General features: G+C 33.1%; 3 protein-coding genes and 1 long non-coding RNA gene across 4 annotated transcripts in view; 1 reads left to right on the top strand and 3 right to left on the bottom strand.

Moving 5' to 3' along the window:
- The window catches only part of LOC124444954 (attractin-like), a 26,292-nt gene extending 17,652 nt beyond the window's left edge, over nt 1–8,640 (bottom strand). Inside the window, exon 1 of the mRNA XM_046995661.1 lies at nt 8,630–8,640. The gene's annotated coding sequence lies outside the window, so the exon portion shown is untranslated. The remainder of the gene's footprint in view (nt 1–8,629) is intronic.
- LOC124444974 overlaps nt 1–20,137 on the bottom strand; it is a 68,368-nt gene that overhangs the window by 19,048 nt on the left and 29,183 nt on the right. The gene's annotated exons all lie outside the window — the stretch shown is intronic.
- On the top strand, nt 5,831–7,147 carry LOC124444960 (octopamine receptor 1-like). The gene has a single exon (XM_046995670.1). The coding sequence runs from the start codon at nt 5,831–5,833 to the stop codon at nt 6,869–6,871; it is 1,041 nt and encodes a 346-aa protein (XP_046851626.1). The 3' UTR covers nt 6,872–7,147.
- On the bottom strand, nt 7,309–20,137 carry LOC124444950 (lysine-specific demethylase 3B-like). The gene is given in 35 exon segments (XM_046995657.1): nt 7,309–7,535; nt 7,688–7,768; nt 7,911–7,964; nt 8,127–8,227; nt 8,230–8,245; nt 8,356–8,412; nt 8,490–8,552; nt 8,633–8,706; nt 8,775–8,826; nt 9,005–9,075; nt 9,148–9,203; nt 9,275–9,349; nt 9,439–9,482; nt 9,555–9,601; nt 10,031–10,126; nt 10,202–10,277; nt 10,351–10,667; nt 10,731–11,342; nt 11,425–11,526; nt 11,627–11,788; nt 11,856–11,969; nt 12,037–12,134; nt 12,213–12,316; nt 12,555–12,601; nt 12,705–12,941; nt 13,200–15,237; nt 15,362–17,402; nt 17,483–17,660; nt 17,729–17,810; nt 18,420–18,477; nt 18,542–18,687; nt 19,210–19,246; nt 19,416–19,495; nt 19,571–19,726; nt 19,839–20,137. Coding segments are annotated over 35 exon segments (7,854 nt in total). The 5' UTR covers nt 20,022–20,137; the 3' UTR covers nt 7,309–7,436.

The following is a 20,137-nucleotide window of genomic DNA, read 5'->3' as shown; positions in this document are numbered from 1 at the left end:
TATTCAACATATAAGGCGAAGACCGCGCAATCTGTTTTTTAAACATGTCAAACGACAGAAGGTTATATGAAAAGAAATCTTTATGACACGTCATATAAAGCAAAGTAGATATTCAGTTTAGGAATTTTTACTTTAGTTTACAATTCAAGATGTCTTTAAGAGAACAAATTTTGTCTCATTTTAACAATCATTTTAACAATTTCTATCAAATTACCCAGTGGTCTTAAAATTTCCGACCGTTGTAGGGACGTAAGAATTTAATTAGAAAGTAATCGTTAATGTTTGGGGCATGCTGCTAATGTCGACATTTATAGATTTGTATTTTGTGTGCGCAGCACTTAAAAAGATGCAGGCAAAATTATATATTATAATTTATCAAAAGCAAATAAAGGGACTTATAAAAAATATTTGTAAGTTTTTTTATATTTTTCTTCTATACAACTAACAGATAGTAATATAAAAATAAATTCTTAGCAATCAGCTCCCTCGATGGATGTATGTATATATATATAATTTTTAAATATAATATATAAGAATTTTTAAAATGTAAGAGATCCTCGTTTTATAACTGTTTTTGCGTTTTATCGAAGAAGAAAAGATGCCACAAACAGTCATCTTTCATACAGATGAATTCATACGATAAATCCTCGTTCCCCAGGATACAATGCTTATGATGTGTAAAAGATCAATGACAGCGTTTGACATTGTCATAAACATACACAACTATTCAGATAAAATTAGTTTTTTATATGAAAAAAACATGTGGAGGAGTCAAATATGGAAATTCCTCATCACTGATAGAGAAAGGTTCATATATCTACGTGACATCAAAAACTGACCACCGACATGTCTCATTTTATAATCAAGAACAATCTTCTGTCGGTGTTTGAACATAAGGTTGTCAAATCATTCACACATTTGTGATTGCAATGATATAAAATTTCTCGTGAAACACGTCAAAAACTTCAGAAATAGTACCAATATTTATTTTAAGTATAGCATCATTTCACTTGGCTCAATAAGTCAACATTTTCCTGCTTGAAAAAAGATTTATAAATCTAGGTCCATTTAATTATTTATCATAAAATTTGATAGTAGTTTGAGCACATAAAACTCGCTTGGGGCTTACAATAACTGATCACAATAAAACAAGTCATAAAGATTGTTATCAATCATTGTGAACGGTTATAATGCATGCCACCAAGATCTTTGTTGTATAGATGTCGAGCTAAAAATATCTTGAAAGAATGAAAATGCTAGCATGCAGCCTAAGCTAATCCGATCTTAAGAATTAAAACAGAGCAATTAAGATGGCTATGTTGAAAGCAGAATGAAAATATTCATGCAGTTAAAAAGCAATCGTTAACTTTAGGTTTTAGTTCGATTCAACTTTCCTGTATCTCTATACTAACTTAATAATTATCTGTTTTCGTTCATCAACATGCACAAATCTGTTTTCCTTATCACTAAAGACCATCTTCTGTATTTATATTAACGTCAAATAGTGATTATCTTCAACGAAGATTTGCGAGAAACGCGTTTCTGACGCTTACTACTTCTAATAAATACCTTACGAAATGACCCATATGTGAATTCATTTCAAAGAAATTGGTAAATATTCTCATAGTGATTTTGAAAAAAAAATTTTCTGTTTGCTTTCTTACTTCAGTATGCATTCGAAAAATTTAAAAAAATAAATTAATAAGAAACCAAGCAGTTCTCTTATTGAATTGGCTCTAATTTAATAGCTGAATTATTCACCTGCTGCTGTAACTGTTTAGCATATATACATCGATCATCCTGGACGGGTAATACATATAGAGCATTAACATGAAATTTATCGTTGGATTTAACATAACGAGCGTGTATTTCCGTTGACAAGTTCTTTATATTTTTTATAGCAAGATATAATGGTGAGATAACAATCTCTATCACCATGTACAGTCATTGGAGAACGTAGTTTTAGAAAATATTTAGAGACAAGAGGTCTCACTTTGCTTTATTTTTTGCTCATACGCCAGCTTTTAAATTTTATTGCCTTCGATATATTCTACGCATGAAGATTTATGGCCAGAAACTCGAACGTATATCTTTAGTATTAGTTGTAATTCAACAAAAATTGTCAATTTATGACGTGTTAATAAATTGATAATTTATACTACATTCAAACGCTTTTTAAATTTTAATGAAATATCCATTTTTGCTTTTTGATATTCAGCAGAATGTTAGACGATATTTGTAACAAGAAAACATCTTCAATCGTTTTATTTCCTATGTAAGTGTTTGGAAAAATATCTTTTCAGATCTCATAGCATATGTTTTAAACTGTTTTAGAGCATGCTGTTTTAGTTATTGTAATTTTGATTGTATGAATAATTCGCAACCTGATGTTAACTAATCACGGACAGTGATATGTATAAATATTTCGTAAATTTGTAGACCTAACTATATGTATAAAAACGATTTTATGAAAAAAGTTGAAAACAAAACTTTGCTCTGACACAGTTGATTGGAGAGAAACAAATTGCTTTTTTCATAATCTATTGAAATCTTTCGATATCTTCACAACAAAAGAAGACTTTGAAAGCGTGTGAAAACGTAGACTGAGTAGCGATGAATTTTTGTCTTCTCTTTTGCTCTGTTTGGATGACTTATGATTCTTTGAACAAATACGCTTGTAAAGTGATCATCAACACTCTTCAATCAAGTTTACAAAGTTCAAACAAGATTATTTTTAACTTAGCCAAACTTTAAATTTAGAAAAGGTGTTTGCGATATATTTTTTTAAGAAGTATAAGAAATATCAATTTTGCAGGTTTCTATTACGTAAAGATATCAACATGAGAGGTCAGCACAAATGAAAATTTACTGTATTATGAAACAAAGTCCAACATTAGCTTTGTCAGTCTTATTATGTGTGATCAATATTCACGTGTTGGAAATCTTCTAATCTCCAGACAAAAGTTGTTTTTATTGCATAAAATCGTCACGTAGCAATATATCAATCATTTCAATCTGTGTAAATTCAAGCGTCGGTACAATATGTTATTGATGATCTAAGTTTTTAAAATCGGATTTAAATCTTCGTACACTTTCAACGCATTTGTTTCAGAAAAGAATATTGCATTAAAAGTTTTTAACCATTTATCGATGTTCTGAGTTGAGAGAATGAAAAAAACTTAAATCTTCACAAATGTAATGAAACAAAGCATAAAAATACGTAATAATTTTAGAGTTGAAGACGAGACAAACAAGAAAATTTAATAAAGTCGCTGCTAGATCATTTAGAGCCACTCGTTATTGACCTGATCTTAAAATAGCTAAAGCAGATTAACTGGGTAGGATGTCAATTGTGACTTTCTTAATAATTCGAAGATATAAAGATTACATTCTAACTCAACATCTGTCATGCAAACACAAATGTTTGACAACAAAACATATGCCATAACAAAGAAGGGGAATGGGGGCGAGCAAAGCTTTTTATATCAAAGTTTTATGTGCAAGCGAAATTTTCTTCATTCAACATGTTATATGAACTTTTAGAAATTTCAAACTTTTCCTTTGTTTAATCAACCAGACAGTTTTTCAAATTGAACATGTTCATTTACGCATGCAATTCATTAATGGTTCGTTTTTGAAAGCGTTTACCTCAACTAAGTTCTTTTGTTTAATACATGGGCGATAAAATCGTCGTTAAAAAATTGAATGCCCAAACTCACGGATAAAGCTTCTAGTTGGACTTATTGATTACTAAATATTTGGCGTGGGAAAATCAAACCAAAACAGGACGCGTTGTCGGCAAAAATATGCGCAAAAATACATTCGCGATGTGGAGAGAAAAACGCGCAAATTAACAGTCACCTCCGTCAGCTGTTGGTATTTACATCGCGTGGCTTTACATAAGAGCGCCCAGGAAATATGACTGAAATGCGTTAAATTACAGTCATTGCATCGTTTATCTTTAACGAACGTCAATCTTGAGTTGTTAAGATAAAATACAATTTTAAAATAATTGTAAGATTATTTAAGTAAGCACACTTACGGTGACAACTGTTTCTGTTCTCGTCTTTACGTTGTTAGTGGACAACATCTGTGTTAAGAAGACAGCAAGTTTCTTCATCCTGGCAATTCCAACCTGCAAGATATCACAAGAAATACAAGCTTATTTAACATCTATGGTAACGTTTTTTGTTATTTAGTAAGCGCTATACTATACTATTGTTACAAAGAGTAGGTAGGTATATATAGTTCTGTTTGTAGCTGGAATGCTATAAAACATTGTATTAGTCAGGGTAGTTAATTATTTTATTGGAGAAAGTTGAGCAAGATTTTAACATGTTTTTGACAAGCACAAGCTGTTCTTTTCACACAGTCGATTAAATGTGATTCATCAAAATACCATAGAATTTGTGTGTGTATATGTGTTAGGTTGAATTCTTTAGAAAACTCGTTTGTTATAACTTTGACCTAAAAACGAAACAGTTGCTTGTATCAATGTCTTCGTGTTATTTTCAGTTTCAGCGGTGTTTCTTACTGGCATTGTAGCATTTTATCACTGTAGGAGGTAAAGATATGATGTATTATATTTCAAATAACCGAGTCAAAAACATCTCAATATAATTCAAAGCAGATTTTTACAAGCGCCAACATTTTGCTAATTTGTATGATCGATTTTCCATTAAAAAACTCCTTCACATAATTACATTGAACTAAAGACATACTAAACGTGACCATATTGCTCAAGTAAACATCCCTTTATGAAGAAAAATTTGAACATGTGCCGTTTATTAATTTATTTTTCATATTATAAAAATCATTGAGCAAACTTTACGTTTCAACTGTCGCAGGCAGAAACATTTAAGTCGATATGTCTTCATGTAGATACTGCATTCGTTTTAAATGACTTAAAGTTCTGTTACTGTTTTTCTCTTTGCCAAATTTTTTATTAAAATATCAAAGCATTTTTTCAATTAAATTATCTTTTTCCCATGTCGAATATTTATAGCAAAAATATTTGGCGTCGTGTATTATTTGACGATTAACACATATTTGCAACAAACAATGTAAAAATAATTTCGAAGACAAAGTCCCTTAAAACAGATGTTGAAATTCTTAATTGTGTTTTCGTTGTGTAAACTGTGTGTTGAGAATGTTTGGAAAGTTCTCTTCCTGTCATTGTGATATGAATAACAATTGTATATGTAACATATTTTCTTTCGTTATAAACGTTTGTAAGGAAGCATAGTTTAAAATGACCAAGAGAAGTATGACAGAATAGATCTTTTATGATAAAGGAATGCATACATCGAGCAATCTAGACAAATTCCCTTTTTCCAGCTTTTACCAATTACAAATGACAACAAAGACGACTGTAATAATAAGGAATATTATCTATTCTCTGCACCTATCATTGTTTCATTCTTTATAAAATCTGTCAAGATGATGAAAATGAAAACAGTAATGGTGTCAGTCAAAATAATTAAACGAACTCTTGTTTCAACAGCCCAGCTATTTACTGATAGCGTTGTCAAATACCAGTAAAGTATTCAACTTTAATATTACTCTTGATCAAGAAAATCTCTAGAAAATCAAACCTGATGTTAGTAATATTTTTTTGAAAGAAAAACAAAATGAGAAATGAGAAATCTTCCTTAAGTGTTTTGAGAGCATTTCATCGTTTTTTATGTTAAATTTCCTTTTAAATTTGTGTACTTCTATCGAAAAAAACTTTAACACCGAATAATAAATACAATTTACAAAGTTAGCGGTTACTTACAGCAAAGACTTTCATTTTTTTCACAGATATTCTGTCGTTGACCAAAGAATAAAGATGGCGTCAAACACAACAAGCAATCCAACAAATTCAACCCATCATTCACGTCACATGTACTCAGAAACATACAAAATAATCAGCGCGACTATAACTTTCGCTATAATGTCGCTTGCCATTTTTGGTAACACACTAGTTGTGATGGCGTTCAAGAAATACCATAAACTACAATCTGTGACCAACTATTTTGTCGTTTCCTTGGCTATAAGCGATATTCTAATAAGCATGCTCTCAATGCCAATTTGGGGGATTCATGTGGTCACAGGGCCCGATCCAAAATGGGAAAAAATCGGAACTTCAGCAAGAGTAATCTGGACATTAACGGACATCATATGCGGTCTCACAAGTATCTTCAACTTGACTTGTATCAGCATTGAACGATATATTTGTATATCGTCACCTCTTCGTTATTACCAACGTATAGTCGGAAGGCGGGTGATAATAATCATCATTTCTATGTGGGTATTTGCAACACTACTGGCAGCAAGTCGGGGTATATTCCAAAAAACGGAAATAATTTTTGAAGTTATGTTTACTGTGATCGGGTTTTTTATCCCCTTGCTTATCATGGTAATAATGTATTCCATGATATTCAGAGTTGCATGTCGACAGGTTAAAAAAATAGATATTCCTTTGAACGGGACAACGAAAAAATTTCGTTTAAGAAAAGAAATCAAAGCAGCTAAAACCCTAGGCATTGTCATATCTGCATTTTTCATCTGCTGGAGTCCGTTCTTTGTGCTGAACTTCTATGCTATATGTCAAAGTTGTTATCGGAATATTGGAAGCGACATTATTATTGCAGCTAAATGGTTTCATTATGTAAACAGTGTCCTCAATCCTCTTATTTACGCTCGTATGAACAAAGATTTTAGAGATGGTTTCACCCGAATTCTTCTTCAGTGCGCAATGAGTGTCGGGATACGCGACAATTTGAATGATTCAGATCTACCTGCCATTGACAGAAGATCGTCGTCAATTCTCGTTTCAAAGAGAAGAAAATCAAGCACACCACAAAATCAAGGCAGCTTTACGACTTGAAGACTTTCGTTGGCCAATTGAAATATTATTTTTATGATTTATTAGCTAGCAGCACAAGCCACTACGAACATAGACTGTGAAACAATTTTATTTCTGTGTATTGATTAAGCCAAAAAATTACTGGATTTTTTAAAATTTGTGAAATGTAATCGCCATTAATCAAATACTTTTCTTTCTGTGAATTGATATGACTTTAAAATCTATAGTCAGTACTTCAAAATTCAATAAAGATAACACAACTCACCAATTTTTAGAAATAAAAAACATCAAGGATAACATCAGCGTCTTTAAAGCACCTTCATCAATCACCGATGATTATATGATTATAAAATATCATGAAATATCCATGCTCGCATCAGCTGACTTCTATTCATATTGTACAAAATATATTATGTTTGATAAAAATACATTTTAAATGACTTTGATAGGCCTGATGATTCCATGAGTAATAAATAATAAGATATATTTTGACTACTTATATGCAGTGTTGAAATTTATACAAAAAATCTATTCAAACTTATGTTATATCGATTTTAATAAATACAAACCAAAAAAACTTTTAAAATTACTTCGATTGAGTTGTTTTCATGTCTTTGAACGACAGCTCATGATAACGTAATACACTCACAGCATCTTTGACTGCATGATAAATTATATTCTTTACCTGAAATAATCAGATTATTAAACTAAACAACGCTTCTTGTTGTTTAGAAGACTATAATAAGTCCGTTATCTATAAACCCAACATCTTGACATATTGCCATTCTATAAAGAATTAATCATGAATAATTGCATGACAAAAAAAGTGGAACGTACTTGGAGTTTGTCCTCATGATTGGTGTGTTTATCAGAGAGATGACGAAATTCCTCTGTAAGCTTGAAACAATGGCCAACATGCTGTGGAAAGCAAGAAAAGAATATTGATTGGTAAGTATTTTGTTTAAGTAGAAAGGAAACAGATACCTTGGGTCAATTTACTCCATTTATGAGAGTAGATCATAATTTTTATCCTTATAAGTCGACAATGACAAATACTTACTTCAGGTGACACAAAATCTTCAGCTGCTTTTACACAACTATGCAAGTTTCGAACCTGGTAAATAAAACCAACGCGTCAAAACAAACTAAAATCTTACAGTTTTACTAAGACAACAAACTCGAATCCCTAGTTTCCTCTTATTACCTCAAGCTTTTCAATTTCTCTATTTACAATCACGCACTGCCTTCCCAAAACCTCTTTTCTTTCCCATTTTACCTGATGTGGAGCTCCAGCAGGAATAAATATAGCGTCACCAAGAAATTGTGCAATAGGCCAACCCACAACACCATATTCATCCTTCAATCTCTTAAGAAGGGCTCATCCAGATAAAAACACTGAATTGCAATACGACAATGATAAATCAAAGCACGAAGAGAGAAGGGAAGCTAAAATCCATACATCAGGAAGCGGAATTTAACCACGTAAATGAAGATGAAGATTTTACCTGGTCGTGTATTGGATCATGACTTGCTGGATATTTCATATTCTTTTCACGACACACCTAAGAGAAGAAAAGTGATTTTCCTATGAATCTGGCAGAATACAAGTTTTATCAACGTACACAGCCAAAAACACTACTTTGTGAAAAAAGTCTCGAATCTTGTTAGCGTCGGCGGCAGCAAAGATATGCCATAGCGCACCCTGACAATTACATCAATAAACATACTTTGAAATACGTCACGTGATCAATAATAATAATAATGGACCAATGATATAACTACCAATGCTTCTGTTTCCTTATGAGCTCGATACTGCTGTGTTTCATCACATGCCTTGTCCAAGCAAGTCATGGAATCTTGATAATTGATAAAAAAAAAAAATGAGATAAGATGAAAATTATATCAATTTTTATTTCAAACTAACCTTTTCTTTCCTGTTCTCCATAGACCTTTTCATGGGGTACACCAACATAAACCTGAAGAAATTAATTACATTACTTAATTTTAATCCAAATGAAATGAAATAGAGGATTCGACACAGAACAGGGCCTTGTAGCACGAAGCTCAGGAAGCACGATCTAATAAAGAATGATTATCAAAGGGTAAAGAAAGATTTCCAACAGGCTGGTTTGAAGACCGCTGTCCAATACATACCATGACATTAACGGCATCTGACATATCAATATGAAGATTTGTTGTTCCAGCACTAGGAAATGCAGCGTTGCCTGAAAGAAGCAATAAAAGTTTTCTCATACGTATTTAGATCAATAATTCAAACATCACGTAAAATGACTCACCATAAGCGTTATACATTTTGGGTCCCAAATCTGGTTTTGCAAAGAAGTCCGGTAATCTAAAATGAAGATCTAACGTTACTAGTAGCAATATTTTTCAGCCCATGTTGAAATGTTCTATACTACTAACCTTGAAACCAAATTCCGTGTACCTTCTCTACTAGTGTACTCTTGTAGAGGTAATGCATTCATTAAATCATTAAATCTGAAAGAAAATACCCAATTTATTGATTCCTTTAATCCGACGCAATTAAATTTATAAATTCTTCGTTATTCAACGAGTCTAAATCTTACCTTCGCGGCATTTTTTCAACAAAGTCTGCTTCAGGAGGCCAATCCTTTGAGGTAAAAAAGCATTTCTTAAACATCTTTTCCAAATTTTAAACACATTAGAAAATATCAGTTTTCACCTTTAACTTTAAAAGTGTTGGTTGTCCTTTTTGATCAAGAGGACGATCTACATGTGTAGGTCACAAAAAAGCGTCAAAAGTAATAAACAATCAAATGAAATGTAAACTATAATTTCTAATTAGCAGCAAGTTTAAAAAACATTTAAGAAAAACGATAATTTTTTTGAGCGCAAACATGTTTCGACATCATCAGAATGCCATCTTCAGTGCATAATAATATTATAATATTTCTTTCTGTTATAAGTTTTCAATAATTAAATTTATATATTTTTTATGTTAATATTTTGATATTTTTAACGAAATCATAATCCTATTCATTGTAAATAACTTCTTCACATGTTAGCTTCCAATATAATGTATCATATTACTTAACACTACCCATTGTGCACTGAAGATGGCATTTTGATAATGTTTGTGCTCAAAAAATTATCGTTTTTCTCAAATGTTTTTTAAATGTAAATTAAAAAAAAGCAAACCTTTGACACTTTCAAATCCCTTCCAAAATGTTCCTATTTCCATTTTTTCAATGGTTCCACCAGTTTTACAATTGACAACATCAGCTTTTTCCGAACCTTCATAAATACATACAAAAAAATCAGTGAAATAAATGACTAAAAATTTACCCACAACATATTTTCAATACTTACCAAACTCCAGTTCAAATCCTTCAGGTGTCCACAGATGGCTTTCCATTTTCGTATGAACACCACTGACTAGAATTGGCTGAAATATATTTTTAAAAAAAATATCATCGTTAAAACGTGTCACAATGTTTTTGACGAGCTTAATTATTTACCTCTCCCTTCACCCATCTCGATTGAAAAGCTTTAAGATTTCCTTCGTGATCTGGAACATGAAGTCTTAGCATTGGACGCTGACATATCCATGAATGAGGCGCAGGAAGTTCATCAGTAATTCTTGGTTGGACCCGTGTGGTAAGATCAACAGTTTCTAAAGACTCCATATTTGATGATTGATAACATGGCTCCATTGACTCCTTCATAAAGACAGAAGTATTTTCCAAAGATGTAAAAGCAGCTTTAGAATGTTGAATATCCATTTCCGATGATTGTCCCTCAGTTGAAGAAGGTCGAGTGATAAGCGCTTCTTCAGCTGTAAAAAAAGGAAAAATTAACTTTACATAGAAATAAAATGTGAAGAAAATGAAAGAAGAACCTGGAGTAATAATGTTCATTTGTAGCGTATTGGGAGAGGATGGTGGTGAATCATAATCCATGATAAGGCTTAAAGCACCGAAACTTAGTTTTTCAATCTTTTCATCTTCGTTTTGAGAGATTACATCGGGTGTTTTGCCATCTTCAGGTACTACAGGGGACACTACAGTATCTTGAGATATTGCAGAGGGAACATTAGGAAATTGGGATGTTTCAGAGAGATGATTAGAACCACTTGAGATGAGATCGTTTTCTGACGTAGTTGACGTTTCATTCACGAGAGGATTGAGTGATTTATGAACATGTAATTTAGATGTTTCGACCATCTGTGTGTCATCAGTCAGAGTATCTTCTAACTTTTCAACGTTTGATTTTTTCAATGTGTCATTATTTTTACAAACAACATTGGGAGTTGCACTCGCATTTTCAGTGTCCACAAAACCATCTGTTTTTTCTTCCAAACGAGTAGAAATCGGTAGGCATTCATCCACAGAAGAATTATCGGCAATTTCCTTTACCTCAGCAGTATTTGTATAATGTTTGCAAGGACAGGTTTCTCCGATTCCCCAATATTCTCGGGCCGCATGAAGCTGTTCGCTAATTTTATGTAATGCTACAGAAGCAAATGAAAAAAAATATGAACATCAGTGGTGATGTAACATAAAAAAAATGGTTTATTTCTTTGTAAAACTTACTATTCTTCGGAATGATATGAGCAAGAAGCAAACGTTGAGGTCTATGACCGACGTTTGTTGAGCACTTCATCCATAAAAATCTCTTTGAACGACCACTATCTGCTAAAGAAAGATAATGTATCATCAATGACATCAATAAAACAATACATTATAATTATTAAAATATACATGCAACATTAGATAGTTGATATGAATATTTTACCTGTACTTATTGACACATTCATTCTTTCTGCATAACAATCTAAACATACGCCAAAGCCGCATTTAGGACAGACCCAATGAACGTTGAAAATCGTTGTTGCACAAGCGTCACACATCTCGCGAGTACCACGAACCGCGCGTTTCCACGCGATTTTTTGGGATCCTAAAAGAATAGAACATATAAGTTAGTTATAACTGCGCGGTTATAAAATACAAAAACTCTGAGTAACCTTTTGACTTCTGTAAAAAAAAAGCTTTTTCTTCTTGTTGTACAAGATTACAAAACTCGTCGCCAACATTTGCCAAAATATACTTGGATACTTCAAATGACAGTAGTGTATTGACTACAAAAACATGATACATTCATAATAACTACATATAATTGTTTCATTTACAACATTATCAACCGACCTTCATTGCCTGCAATCCACGGAACGAAATCTTCAGTTTGTGCGTGTTCAGATGTTAAAAAACCAGCCGTTTCAAACTTATTGGACTTTGAACGACATCTTAACAAACATAAGAACGAATAAAATGTAAAATATCTACGACGTGAATGGAAGAGCAGCAAACTGTGTAAAACTTACTGTCGAAATAAATCAAAGCGACAACAGATGGTCTCGTCATGGTGTTCAAAATTGTTACATTCGCGACATTGAGGTAAACTTGGAAATGCTTTACAACCGCCACGCTGTGTGATGTATAACAAAAAAGACATGCGAAACTTGTTAAGTTGGTTAAGGTTTTTAAATATTTAACAGTTTCAGAGAAACGTAGGACTTGAATAAGTCTGAGAACTGAGCTCCAACACAAAATATATGTGTGCACGAAGCAATGCTCACAGCTCAGGATAAGTATCTTAAATTGTCATGGACTATATTAAAGTATTTAAAGAGAAAGAAAGTTTTCATAAATTGAATATAAAATACCTGAAGAAAATAAACCCATTCTTCTTTCACTTTTTCTCGACATTTTTCTATAACAAAATACATCCAAATGTTCAAAATGGTCACAACAAAGCGATGACGATTAATTTAATAAAAAATCATTTTATCCGTAAAAGAGAATTTCATATTTACTTTCTTTAGCAATTCTCTTCGCTTCATTTACTGATTCCTTGTTCCCAGTCTTCTCGTCCGAAGTGTCCATTTTGGCAGTCAACGTATCGCCATCATTGCTTTCCTTTGACGTTTTTTCTTTTTTTTTACGACATTTCGTCGTTTTGTTCTCTTCTGAATTTTTTTTACACAGTTTCTTCTCGGGATGTTGGTCTTTCTCCGCATCATCTGTTGATATGGATAGGTAATCATCTCCATCTAAATTTAAGATAAAAATCCAACTGTAATGACGTGCAAAAAATTTTACTATAGGATACAGCTAGACTCTATATTTCTGTGAGTATATGACCTATAGGTCAAATGGCCTTTTTTACTTCAAACTTGTTTTACACTGATCCGCAAGTCAGTGAGTAAAATGTATAAGTAAATAGTTTTTCATTTTCCACTGTATCGTACCATAATATATGTGTAAGTCATAAGTTAATCATGACTACGTACTTTTATATAAAATCCTACCTTTCTCCAAATCAGTTTTGCTTGTTTCAGATGCATTTTGAAATCGTTTTCGCTTTCTTGAATTTACACAATCTTTGATTATTTTATTGCTGTCGAACTCCTGACGACGGACAAAACATTCTTCTTCCGAAATCCCTTTACCATCTTGTCTTTTTAACCGTATATTCTCTTTCCCTAAGTCGTCGTTGAACTTATGATGCAGTTCCTTGACATCCATTTCACACTGTTTTCCATAATTCAACGATGTTGACATTAATCTTTCTTCAGCAGTTAACGTATGTGAATCATCTACAGATGCTGCTATCATTGCACGACCGTTTATATTGTCTACAATACTCGTTTCTAAATTTTTATCATTCAACTTATTAACACAGTTCTTATTCAAATTCTTAGACGGTGATTCCAGGTTTTCTGAATCATCTCCATCTAAAATACGACCATTTTGAGTGTTCCACAAAATCATTTCGGTTTCCTTCTTCGCTGCTAAGACGTTATTGATGACAGAATTTCTATCGAAATCCCAAAGACAGAATTTTGCGGTAAAATCAATATTTTTCCCAATCATATCGTTTGCAACACTGTTTTCTCTCTTCTCCATAATTTTTGATGTTTTATTATCAGTAACAATAGAAGATATTCCGTTCTTACTATGAGCTGTATCCCAGATATCTTTTCTTGATACCAAGTTCTTTTGCTTTGATTCGCTTTCATTATCTTTATCTTTATTTTCTGATGAACAAACAGTTTTATTGTTTTCCTTATTCCTGGATATTTTTTTTCTTGTTCCTGAAGACTGCTTCGCCTTTGTTGTTTTTGTTGCTGTTAAATGTTCTTCAGTTGAGGAGATTTCACAATTCTTCAATTGTTGTTCACTACTTTGTGGCAAATGAACATTCTGCAAACATGCAGACAGGACATTTTCATTTCTCACTGCAGAATCTCTTAATCCACTACCCACTTTTTGTTTGATTTGATCGGCCTTTTTCGATTCAAGAGCTTTGCTACTACTATCCTCGGCAACTTCGGTATTCTTATTTTTACGAAAGTTTGATGTAACATCGGTTTCCATCCAATCCGAGTCCTGTTTTTTACTCTCGTTCTCACGTTTTTTACTCTCGTTCTCACGTTTTTTACTCTCGTTCTCACGTTTTTTACTCTCGTTCTCACGTTTTTTTTCAGTCAAGAGACACAAAAGAGTTAAAGGATTTTTTTTAGACAACTGGAAATTTTTCGTTATGTTGCCATTGCTTTTCTTTGAGATTTTGGTTGTAGTGAAGCGTTGTTGTGAGCAATTTACACCCTTCACCAAGTCAACTTTGTCCATCTGACGCAGCGGTTCGTCAAATTTATCCTCAACTTTTCCAGAAAAAGACGAACTTTGTTCAAGTGGTGCATTTTTCTCTATCTTTTGAGCATGAGGTGAGAACGTACCAATAGACACCATCGAAAATTTAGGAGAAACAGTTGAAGTAGATACCCCAGTGAAAAAACTTGAATCTTGAACCGTTTTCACAGAATGTTGTTTGTTTGTAAGGGAATTTGTGCAATCAACAGAAGATTGTCCGTCAGAATCGACCGATTGTCGACGATTTTCATTTGGATTTTTTGGTGGACTAAATTTTATAACATTTGTAAATACAGGTGTTTGAGATGTTTGTGTTGAATAATCATTTCGTAACGTAGAACTAGCCCATGCCAGCATCTTCAGTCTGTTCTGTTCCACATTTTTCGTATCACAAGTCGCAGTCATGTTGGTATTCGTCTTCAAGCTTATCTCTGGATGTAAGTTTTTTTTGTTGACGTTCTTTTTACGTGAACGTTTTACAGCAAGTGACGTCATTCGCTCATTTTTTCGCTTGGTTACCTGGCTTAAGGTGGTTTTCTCATTTAATCTCATCGTAGAAGCTGTTGTTAAACCTTGATCAGTTTCAATATTAGTTTCTTTCAATGGAGCAATGCTTGCAACACAGGACAATAACTGTTCGGCAGATGAATGAAAAGACATGGGGGAGTTGGACAAAACATGATTTAAATTCATCTAAATAGGAAAATCAAAAACAAATGAATAATTTACTTCGTAAGCTAAAAACATGCTAAAGAATAATGAAAATCTCTAGCATCTCACTATCAAAGGCTAGCTGCAAAACATCTTTCCTTCTAACCTGAAATGTTTGAGCCAATTTTTTCTCACGATAAGTATTTGATGTTTGACTTTCTTTACCCGCCTTCTGAACGTCAGATAGAGAATTTAACGAATCCTTCGTTCCTTTTTGACTTTCCAATTCTTGAACAATGTGTTGCAAAAATAATGCTTTCTGTTGAACGTCTTCTATCTGCAATAATTTATCTACCATGTTCTTTTCAACATTTTCATGTTGTTGTTTTTGTTCAAAATGTTCCTGTTGCAGTTGGTGTTCTTGTTGTTGTTGCTGCTGTTTTTGTTGGGGTTGCTGCTGTTGTTGACGTTGTAGTTGTTGTTGCTGCTGTTTTTGTTGTTGCCGTTGTAGTTGTTGTTGCCGTTGTAGTTGTTGTAGCTGTTGTTGTTGTTGCTGTTGTAGTTGTTGTTGTTGTTGCTGTAGTTGCTGCCGTTTTTGTAGGGGTTGTTGTTGTTGTTGTAGTTTTTGTTGTTGTTGCTGAAGTAGTTTTTGTTGTAGTGGTTGCTGATTTTTGCAGCTACCATTACTCATTTGGGTTACAGAGCCAGATAAAGATTGAATATGATCATTCAAAGTCGGCCCTTGATCATCATTATGAAAGTGTTCGTATGTTCGAGGTCCATCACTTAAATCTTTCATCTTCTTCCATAGATCCTTATCATTATAAGGCGGGAAATTCAAAAATGCTAAATTGTTATTTTGTTTAGTGTGTTTCTCCCATTGTTCTGCCCTCATTTGTTGTTTTAACATTTCCCAATCTTTGCGATCTTTGCCATGACGAGATTCATCACAAGACAAGACAACGTTAAGAACTTCGTCTCTTTCTTTATTAACGGCATCCTGCATTAATCGCAGCCTTTTTCTCATGTCTTCAGGTAGACATCCATTGAATGATTCACTTGTACACGTTTTAAAGGAAGCATGACGATCATACTGGGCTCGTTGCTTTTCTTGTCGCGTGAAAAACGCTTCATGGAAAATTCTTTCCGTGTGCCAATTACTCTCAACAAGTTTTGTAAAAAAATCAGTAACAAGAAAACTTTGTTCTTCTGTTGCAGTTTTACTGATGATATCAACAGCTTCGAGAATGGTACGATGTTGAAAACGAACCAATGCTTCAAGATACCTCAAATAATCAAACTGAATTTGCGCAATCGACCTAAGATGTGAACATGAGGGTATTTTGTCAGTTACCGTGTTGTTAGATTGTCTCATTTCCTCCCGTGAACGATTTATGCGCATGTTTTGCTTGAAATCATTCTCCACCATAACTTCTTGAGGAATATGAACATTTCCATTGGTTTGCTGAACTTCTAGTGAACTAATATTTGATGATTTCTTGTGTATGATCGTCGTCATGTGCTTTCCATTCATGGAATCCGACATTTTCTTATCATTACAAGAGTTTGCCCTTGATGAAGCAGAATTTTCTAATTCATCTTCGAGTGAGCAATTTCCATGAAGACTGTGAAATAAATCATCTGACCGCTGAGATAAACCACGTGGTTGACCATATCCTTGTAAACTTGCTGTTGATGCTTGTATGGTCTTATTATCAGTGGTTGCTTGACAAACATTTGCATTGCTTTCGACATTGATCTTTTGAGACAGCAATGTCTCGGGCGATGACATCGATACACCAGACAATGAGAAAACACCTTCTCCATGCCAATATTCAGATGAACCCACTTCATGATTGTTTTCCCTTGATTCGTGCCCAACCGCTGCCCAAACAGATTGTCCACTCAATGGCATAGAAGCAATAGGAGACTGGTAGCTAGCAGTACGTGATGACATTTTATTTCGTGGGGGTGGTGTATTGGTGTGGATTGACAGTGTCATGTTGGGTGAATTATTATTCCTACGACAAGCCAGATAAGGAGAGGCGATGATCTTGGGGGATTGTGTTGAGTAAGGAGGGTAATTGATATTGTTGGAAGATGTTGTAGTTATTGGTATGAGTTTGTGAACTTTTACTGTGTTTGTTTCTGATGCACCATTTTCCTTTCTTGAAATCAAAGATTTGTCATTGGAAGAGCTTTGATGCCTAATGAAAAAAAACAATGAAAAAATTAAAGATTCATAACTATGGTGACCCGCCACAGATGGTACTTTCAAACATCATACCTTGGATTTTTTGTTATTTTTTTATCAATACCATTCTCTTCAAACTGTGACTTTTTTACAGACACACACTTTCCCTGAGACTTCTGTTCATTGGAGTTTGATAATAAATGTGAAGGTAAATGTCTGTGTCTTCTTGATTTTGATTGTTCACCAACAAGCAAACGATTCAGTTCTTCCTCTAAAAGATAAATTCAAAATCATTCCACACAATTTTAAAGTTTTTAATATGAAATTATTTAATCATACCACTAGCCATGAGCTTAATTTGAACCAAAGCAGGATCCACAGGGTGCGTTTGAAGAACATTATCATCCATAACATGAAGCTCCTACAGTGAAAAGCAAAACAATGCAAGTTAAGGTGGTCAACATTGTACAAATACACTTTGATAAGTTGACAAAAATGTATATCACTGTGGAGCTATAACTTAGCAAAATTTCCCCAACATGTATGCCCATGAACCATTATAGAAGTAATGATATGTCTTAGGCTGTTGCGGAATATCAAAATACTGATAAATATTGGCTTTTTTAAATATTGGTTTATCAACATTGATTTTTTCGATATATCGAAATATCGATGTTACAATATATTTAGTTATTATAGATAGTTTTTAATGGTTTTTTACCATTTTTTATGGCTTTATAGCAGTTTTAAATTGCTTTGTATACTATTAGACAATTTTGACCCAATCACACATGCAGGCAATTTTTGGCTAAGTTTCAATTTGATCTAGCTGAGTCATCGCCAGCACCATTATAAATAAGGAAAAAAATCTGAAAAAATATTGATATATTGATTTTTTTTCGATATATCGATATAAGTTTTTTTAATACCGCAACAGCCTAATGTGTCTTTATTTGTTTATTATCAGCATAATAAAGATATTGTTTGTTTTGTTATAGTTACATACAATTTATGATAACAAAATACTCACGCCAGTACTAAGATTATGAGCAGTAATACATCCAGTGTACCACTGACGAAGCTCCAATCTATATAAAAAAACAAAAATAAAATAAAGCTATTTTAGGTAAATCTATACATGACATATCATACCTATAAACAATAACTCGTACACCAGTCAATGTTTCAGCTCCCTTCATAAGGCAAGATTGAGTTTTTTGCAACATCTTCCATTGTTTAATGTCATCTTGAACATTTGGATAAAGGCCAGACACTTTTCGTGAACACTCTTCGTCTTCCTGTATAAAGAAGAAATAATGCATGGTAACATGATACTATACCTATACATGATTAAATATATATATGCTATTTATTGGATGGGAGGTCCATATGGAAAAAAATTTTTACTAGGTCTCAAAAGCAGCCCGAGGCCTTTGGCCTTGAGGCCAAGTAAAAACATTTTTTAAATACGGACCAAGCTAAATGGTAAATAACATATTTATTTTTTATTATGAAAAAATTTGCATTGTAAAATGGTTGATGGCCCGATGCAACTTGATGTCGAGAGATCTGAATTCACTTTGCCTACTTGTTCACCAGTTTACACGGCTTTTATATCAATTTTAAAAATTTACATTTCACTTTGCAAACAAAAACATTGCAAAAAAAATATCACTTCTGCCACGAGCAGATATTGTAAAAAGCTGCCCGCTCAGGCAGCCAATCAACTTGCTGAAAATCAAAAAAATATCGCTTTGGACTGCTAAATAAAAAATAAATTCTTTTATAATTCTTTAATTTATAATGGAATAATGAAATACCTTAAACAATCCAATTTTCTTTTCATGTAAGAAAACTCTAAAGACACATTGAAAAAACAAGTCATTAATTCACAACACTAACGTCTAAAGTTAAGTGTTACAGGATTAGTGTTATTGTTATATGTCGAGAATGACCAGGATTAGGAGAACACAATTAATACATATGTGTATTACTGATTTGTGAAATCTAATTATCAATTGCTTACAATAGCTTGTCCCCAAAATACTCAATAGGTATTTTACATTCTACATCAGCAGTAATGAAGTCAATCAAGGAAACAAATGCCTAAAAAAAACAATATTTTTCATCACCATTCAAATTAATTGATAATTCACAAAGAACAGATATTAAAACACATACCAAGGCAGGCCACCATTTAATATTCTGTGGATCATTGCCAGGAAGAATTCTTGGAGCCCAAACAATGTTGCTTTCAACATAAAAAGCTTTGGTTTGTTCATAAATCTTGATCCATTGCCTGTATTCCCAACTGATTCCATCATATTCAATTAGCACCTATACAAGATAGATTCCTTCGTAAGACCTTTCACAATATCCTACTAACAGTACCAGTGTTATAAAAACTGACAAATTACATAGATTACCAAAATTACAATATTATAATCACCTGTAATTCAGGGTCATATATATCCTTCGCAGAGCAAGCACGAATACAACCTTGCTTCCATCGATATTTTTGACTGTCCTTAACATGAATATCCTCTTCTCTCATCATTATAAAGCGTTTTCCTACAAGCCCAGGTCGCAATGGCTTCGTAAATACCGTAGTTGTTCCTTTCTTCGAAAACATCGTTTACAATGGCAAAGATAAATGCTTTCCATTCACACCGAAAAGAAAATATCTAAAAAAAAGTGCCTTCATGAGTACTCCTCATCAGAATATAGCAAACTTATTACGCAAGACAC

The sequence above is a fragment of the Xenia sp. Carnegie-2017 genome, unplaced genomic scaffold (assembly GCF_021976095.1).
Source record: "Xenia sp. Carnegie-2017 unplaced genomic scaffold, XeniaSp_v1 HiC_scaffold_21, whole genome shotgun sequence".
NCBI classification, from domain to species: Eukaryota; Metazoa; Cnidaria; class Anthozoa; order Malacalcyonacea; family Xeniidae; genus Xenia; species Xenia sp. Carnegie-2017.
The sequence above is the reverse complement of the archived record's forward strand: the minus strand, read 5'-3'. Positions and strand labels throughout refer to the sequence as shown.

Bases quoted from the DNA above. Each gene is read 5' to 3' on its own strand.
- LOC124444960 (XM_046995670.1), top strand. From the start codon at position 5,831: ATGGCGTCAAACACAACAAGCAATCCAACAAATTCAACCCATCATTCA.